Source organism: Protopterus annectens, chromosome 17.part0 (assembly GCF_019279795.1).
Source record: "Protopterus annectens isolate FY-2018-M chromosome 17.part0, PAN1.0, whole genome shotgun sequence".
Classification (NCBI taxonomy): Eukaryota; Metazoa; Chordata; order Ceratodontiformes; family Protopteridae; genus Protopterus; species Protopterus annectens.
Window position 1 is genome coordinate 549,120,303 of NC_056751.1, and position 7,519 is coordinate 549,127,821.

Here is a 7,519-nt window from a genome sequence, read left to right on the forward strand (position 1 = left end):
ATAGGTCTTGAAGAGTACAAGGCACGCTATAAAAGTAGTAAGATGAATTGCAATCCTGTATAGTGTATGTCTGAATTATAGGCTAAGGAAATGTAAAACAGTAAAGGATAAAAATTAGTTACAACAATTAGTTACAACAAAGCTGTATGTAAGAGTAAGCAGAGAGAAGGAAACAACAAATATGTACAAGTAAAAGATGAAGCTGGATAAACAGGACACCTGAAAGTGTAAGAGCCTTGCTGGTCAGAGAGAGATCTGATTAACTGTAACTGTTTTATAAGTCTCTATGGAAGACTAAGGGTGAAATTTGGTCTTGTGTGCTTTTTCTTCCCTTAGTATAGCCAAGTCCTTCTCCATCTGTCACCTCTATGTCATGGTGTCTATTGGCTGATTGGTGGTTCTTCTCATTCTGACATATTTTCTTTCTAGCATGACACCTTCCTCACTCTTTCCTTCATGACAGCAGAGCTGAATTATTCATTCATTGCCTCTAATAGGTTCATAGGTATGTACTAGGCTAATGGTCCTGGAGCCTTTACAAGCCTAACCCCCAAAAAATTGCCCAGGCACCATGCCACCCGATGTTAGTTCACAGTGCCCATATCCAGTAGTGCAACTGGAATGATCCCTGGAGTGAACTTTCTGTTACCCATCCACTCGTCAAGATTCCTCGTGAAGAGGGCCAGTGAGGTGCTCTGCTTGACATGAATGGGAAGCTTATTCCAGTGTATGGGCAGTCTTTGGGAGATGAACCTGTCCCTCCAGCATGTTCTATTAATTGTGATAATGAGGTTGTGATTTCTAGAGTGTGTGGCGCGGGGGGATTGGGATTTCTTTAGGTGTAGCATTTCAAGTATGGCTGGGTTGGACATGGCTTTGTAAGTCAAGCAGAGATCACCTCTAAGTAGATGATAAGAGACTGAGAACAGCTGAAGTTTCTTGTCTCTGTCCATGTAGGACATGTGTTTAAGGCCTAGGATTCTTTTTATGAGGTACTTTTGTGACATCTCTGGCTGTTGTAGGTGTCTGGTCAGGTATATGCCAAATGGGGCATTATATTTGCTGATTGGTCTAATGAGGGATGAGTAGAGAGGGATGATAAACCTCTTTCATCCCGGATGTGAAACCTTTGGTTATAAGATGTGCCACGTAGAAGGACTTTCTGACCACAGTGGCAATTTGGTGGTGGAAGGTGAGATGGCTGTCGACCTGAGTGCCCAGATCTCTTATGGCCCCTTCAGTGTTCAGTGGGCTCCCATCAACATAGTAATTTGTGGGAACTGAGTTTTTTTCCAGAGGGGATGATAACACATCTTTTGGCATTAAGCTTCAGGCCATGGTTCCGACACCAGTCATTGGTCTCAGAGAGGCCCTTTTGTAGGATGTCTGCATCACTTGGGGAGTTGACGATGACTCCTAGCTTGCAGTTGTCAGTGAACTTGGTCAGCCAGAGTCGTCCTGTGTTGGCCTGGACTTCTGAGAAGTAGATGTGAAACAGGAGAGGGCCCAGGACCGAGCCCTGTGGAACTCCACTTGTGACTGATTGACAGTCTGACTTGGAATCCACAACTTTCACTCTGTGTTCCTGTCTGTGAGCCAGTTTGCAACTCACCTAATGATATAAGGATTGATGCCTAGTTTGGTGAGGTTATCAATGATACCTGAATGGGGAATGGTATCAAAGGCCTTGGCCAGGTTGAGGTAGGCTGCATGCACTGCCTTACCCTCATCCACAGCCTTGGTGACTGCCTCGAAGAAGTCAACTGGGTTCAGCAGGCATGATCTCCCCTTAACAAAGCCAAATTGTGTGGGGTCAAGAGTTTGGAGATTGCCTATATCTTTGTTAAGCAGGTCCATGACGATGCACTCCATAGCTTTGCATACCAGGCTTGTCAGGCTAATGAGGCGATAGTTTCCAGATTCTGTAGTTGCTCCCCTTTTATGGAGCAGGATGACTGTAGCAGTGCACCATTCATTAGGGACATAGCCTGAGGTAAGTCTGGGATTGAACAGGGCACACAAATGTGGTGACAGTTCATTTTGTAGCTCATGTAGGATGCAGCCAGAGATATCAGGTCCCATGGATGCTGTATTCTTGGCTTTGGACAATGCAGCTTTTACCTGTGCTACAGAAATGGTGGGTACCAGGCTTTCATCTGGTATTGTGATAAGGCCCTTGGGGGAGGGGAGAGGGGTAAAGTTGGCACTGAATCTGTTGGCCAGTATATTGGCTTTATCTGTTGACTCAGTAAAGGAGGTGCCATTGTGCAATAACTCAGAGCAAATCTGGGTATTGTCTTTGAGGTTTTTGATATAGCTGTAGAAGGCTTTGTGACTGTTTTTGGCGTCAGCCACAATTATGTCTTCATAGCTGGCCTTATAGGATTTGATAAAGGATCTCAGCTTTTTGTTGAGACTGATAAGGGAGGTTTTCCAGTCTTGTGACTTCATTTTTTTCAGCAACAGTTTCTTCCTTCTGTTGTAGAGTTTATTGATGGCTGGAGACCACTAGAGTGGCTTCCTTTTTTTGGAGGAGAGTGTCTTAGTTCTACTTGGTATAGCAAGGTCCATGCATTTGTATACATGCTCGTACAGTGCATTGGTATATGATTCGGCAGTCATGCAGCTATTTTCCATTGGCATGGGTGCTGAGAAGTTAGCCACCTCTGCTTTTAGGAGCCCAAAATCGGCTTTAAAGAAGTTCTTCAGGGTGGTCACCTTAGTGGGGGTGTAGGTGAGATGGAGATTTCCATGTTGATCAGTTTGTGGTCAGATTTAACCAGTGATGAACTGACTATAGGTGTGGAGCAACAGTCTCCCATGTTGGTGATAACCAGGTTGAGGATGTTACTTCCTCTACTGGGGGTCAGAATTAGCTGGTCCAGGGCATTGGAATTGATACATTGGTACTTGAATAGTTTTCCCAGTTGATGGAAGGGTAGTTGAAGTCACCCACTCTTGGTGTTGCTACCTTGGCATCCCTAATCCATAATTTGTTAGAATCACATTGAAAATTCTATGAATGCTAGTCCATTCTGCAGTAGCTGGTACATTCCTAATGGTTCAGGACCTCAGTCACCTCTCTCCTACTATGTACCTGTATCTCACAATCTCTCATTGTGGTCCTGGAAGAATTACCCCCTATGGGTATAACTCCCTTCATCCTGCCCACTCATTTACTTTCTAAGTTAGTCTCTCATCCTCCTCTTCCCATGATGTGTCTGCACTGGATTTACCTACCGTCAGTCACCCCTTCCTCCATTTTAGATACTGCGGCAATTACTTTAGGTTCTGACATTCGCCATTCCTGCGCTTCCTTTAGTGGGGTGTTTCATTTTCTTTAATTGTAAATTTGATGCCCTTTCTATGAAAGATCACCCACCTTTTTTCTGTCCCATCACTCATGTTACTGTCATACATTTGCGTCCCACACTTTTTGTAACTTGTCCAGATTTCGTTGATTCCAGTACTGGACACACTCTCCTCCCCTCCTATATATTTTAATGTAGCTCCTTAGTTTTTTTTTCATAGAATCCTTGTGTTTTTCAGTAATCTGACAAAGTTGTGCAAGGAGTCTCCTTTCTTTATTCCACTACTAGATTCTGTGACTCTTATCTCATTCTCCTTACTGGTTGTGTACTTTCTCTATGAAATAACATTGAATTATAAACACATAAAATGTTTATTAGGTGATCCCCTTGGTTCATAGTCATTCTACAGGAAGAGAAATGCGTATCTCTTAGTTTGCAAAGACCCTTATCCTGAACTTCAAATGGTAAATATAACAATGTGATGAGATGATTTTCACAAAAGGTAGGTTCTACTGATGTGTGAAAACAACAGTGGGGCATTTTTGTTATAACGAAAATGGCATTTAAAGACATATATATGGTATTTTTTTATGTATGTAGCACTGCCAACCTGTTGGAGTATCTCTACTCTAAAGTGGATGGTGCAGGGGAAAATCTGAGTACTTAATTGACATGTCTTTTTGTCTTGTTAATTGATAGGAGGGCAATATTCCCTCCATATAGCTACCCACTTTCAATAATCACTTTTCAACTTTTAGGAGACAAGGACCTGGAAGAGAGTGTCCCCTTAAACTTTTGAATTTTATTTAGTTTCCAGTGCAGTGGGTTAATCTCAAAGTCTGATAATGTTTGTAATGTCACTAAAATACATTAGTTTCGCTTATTTCTGGATTTTTCATTTTATCATTATGACTTTCTTTGTTACCAATAAAATTATCTCTGTTAATACCTGTAAATGTCTAGGCATCTGAAGGTCTTATATCCAGCTAGACTAGACATGACTTGTAAATTCCACTTATTACCTGGTATCTTTCAGTATCTATATACATATATATATATATTTATATTGCCAATCCCCTTTCAGACTTTGTATACACCTCCAGCAGGTTTGACTTATTCCGGGATTCATTTTATGAGTTTTATCTAGAGTATAAAAATATTTATGAAATCATTTCCAGGAGAAAATTTGAAATTTTCTAGATTTCTTAAATTTTGGGTACCTTATAAATTTCTGACCATCACTGAGGTTATGGGGATCTGTAAATTTGTTGTCACTCCAATTGTTTTTGTATTGATCTTTTGTTGTAATCTCTCACTGATTTATAGATCATGCTTAGTATTCTTTATTACTTGTATCTTTAATTAATATTTTGTTTTCTTTGTAAATTCTGTATATCTGCTTATATCTCAGTATGTCTCTAAGGCTTATATATGTTTCTAGTGTCTCGTTCCACTATATCACTTTTTCCTGTGTTTTAAGTTGCTCCCATTATAACATAGTGTTTTCTGTGAGACACCATGCTGTGATAGCTATATCCTTATATATTGGAAGTTTAAGTAACCCTATAGCCAAAGATTGAACTTCCAAGGCATATAATCCTCCTTACTAATAACTTTTGTAACCCCCTATGTATGATATTAAGGTAACTGTTGATATCTTTCCTCTTTAATGCTTGGGGCCAGAATCTGTATTTTCATATACTGATGTTGTACCCTACCTGTATTAACATAAAGGTGTTACATTTGGGATTGTAATTGCTATTCTAAAAATAATCTAGAGGATTATGATTTGTCTCCTGATCATAATTTGAGTATGTATTCAGGACATGATTGCTAAGAAATTCACCTCGAGGGTAAAGCTAGTGAGGTGAATCTTGGCATCCATGTTGAGAACACAGCAAAAGGTTGTGATCAGAGACCTGATCATAGTTCATTATAAGGCATGAACCTTATCTGCTCCATGTACTTCTGGTTATAGCAAAAAAAATCAACATGTTTTAATGGCTTTATTTTACAATTTCTGGGCACAAAAAGGACTGAAACAAGGGAGATTATTTTGACATGTTAAAAGAATGGCAGGTTTTACGTCTATATGCATTTCTGAGCAATAAGAACTGTGAAACTCTGCTTATGGCATTTTTGACTGACTGCAATTCTAAGTGATATACCAGAAAATCACCAAAGGTTGGGTAGCACCAAAGGGCAAAAAGATGAGATGAACTCAGGGGCAGTTGAGAGGCATTCACAGCATGCAGGAACAAAGCAAATTTTTTTTTTTTTTTTTTTACAGCTGTCATTTTCTGGCTGGCAGTGTCAGTATTTAGTACCTAATGCAAGACCTGATCTTAACAGTGCTTGACAGAGGATTGCTTAACAACTGATCTTGATGTTGTCAACTTTTTAAGCACAATTAAGATCATGTCTCACACTAGACTAGTACTTAACTAGATTGTTTTTTTCTAGATATTGGAGAATAATCACAGCTCTTCATGCCCTACATATTAATCTTGTGTGTGTAGTTGCATGTAAGTGCCACAGCCAGCCTGCCTTGATCCATTGGCAGTTTTGTCCCAATTTATATGCGCATGTTTGTCCTACTATATGAACTTGCTAATTTCTTTTGGTATACAAACACACACTGTCGTCACTTGACTAGCATGATCATCGTAAAACATGCAAAATGACTTTTCTCCTGATGCACACAGCATTCCAATACATTTAGATCTTTAAACTAAAAAACAGAATGTCACTTGCACTTAAGCCATTTTGAAGCTCATCAGGGTTTTGTCCTCCATTCCACACATTAAATAATGAATCCTGGTATTGCACGCAAACAGTGTAGAAGGTTATTGGACATTCATCTGCTCTATCATGTGACTAGACTTATCCTGCCTTTGCATATTTGTAATATATACAGCTAGAGAAACATCTGTTGTTAAAAGCTGGAGCATTTAAGTTACCTTGTGTGCTTAAGAATATTCTGTTTTTATCTCTATAGCCACAGAGACTTGAAACCAGAGAACTTGTTGCTTGATGAAAAAAATAACATCAGGATAGCAGATTTTGGAATGGCTTCTCTACAGGTTGGAGACAGTTTGTTAGAAACCAGCTGTGGGTAAGACACAGAAAATACTGTTTTCTGTCTTTTAAAGATGTTTGTTTAAATAACCTTATTCAATTTATAACTGAATTATGCTTCATTGTTCCATGAATGTAGAACAAACTACAGTATTGTCATTGAACAGATGTAGTTTGAGTCAAATTTGCTATTCACTGATGAAAGGAAATATTTGAAATGCAGTTGTCTCATAAACATAACCACAAGCAAGAACTGTGGCTAGGTTATGGCTCAGTATGTAGTAATTTCCATTACATATGAAAGGACGTTACTGGGTATCCACCAGTCACAAGTGAATCAACGCTGAAGAGTAGAACAGGGCATGTGCAAAGCAAAACATAAGCAACGCAGCAACAAAATTAAACAGATACTTGTTTGTAAAGGATGTCAAATAGTATCCTTAGCTTGACAAATAAAATAGAAGTTATTCCTGATGGATGAAAGATTAGGCCGCGGATTCATTTGTAGGTATTATTGAAGGGTAAATTTAATATGATGGGAATTTAATGGAAATATCCCTGTCTGTCTGTAAGGAGCAGACTTCATTCATAAGGTACAAGAATGTTTTGGACTTGTTTTTCACAAATGAATATGGAGACTGGATCTCAGAACTGACAATGGACATTTATTTAGAAAGAAATTATGAAGATAGTTGGATTCATTTATTTAACTTGTTTCATGGCAAACAAAATGTGAGAATTCTATATACTAACACAGCAAGAAATGAGGAAGTGGTGTAGTGTCCAGGAAAAGTTAAAGCAAAGATTTATTGAATTAGGGTGATTGAACAGTGGGTGTTCTATGTAAAAACGATTAGCATACACACACAAGCCATCATATGTAAACATATTGTCATAAACACACAAACCATTCAATGAAGAAATGAAAGAAGTAAAAAAGGAAGAAATAAGCATTTGTCAGTGCTGAATACTGGCATGTAGTGGACTTCAACTTCGTATGGTCAATAGACTAAGAAAGTAAGAGACATTTTATCAAGCAGAATCTGAAACAGTATAACAGAATTCTGTGTATTCAAAATGTTATGTTATGGTACCTTTTGGGGTTCTGTAATAGACTTTCTGTCTTGCTA

General features: G+C 38.9%; 1 protein-coding gene across 10 annotated transcripts in view; it reads left to right on the forward strand.

The window, feature by feature from the left end:
• Positions 1–7,519, forward strand: part of BRSK2 (BR serine/threonine kinase 2) — a 2,790,504-nt gene that overhangs the window by 1,902,411 nt on the left and 880,574 nt on the right. For all 10 annotated transcript variants that reach the window (XM_044059311.1, XM_044059313.1, XM_044059318.1 and 7 more), the window contains exon 5: positions 6,310–6,426. In XM_044059311.1, coding sequence (XP_043915246.1) covers positions 6,310–6,426 — 117 coding nt within the window. The remainder of the gene's footprint in view (positions 1–6,309; positions 6,427–7,519) is intronic.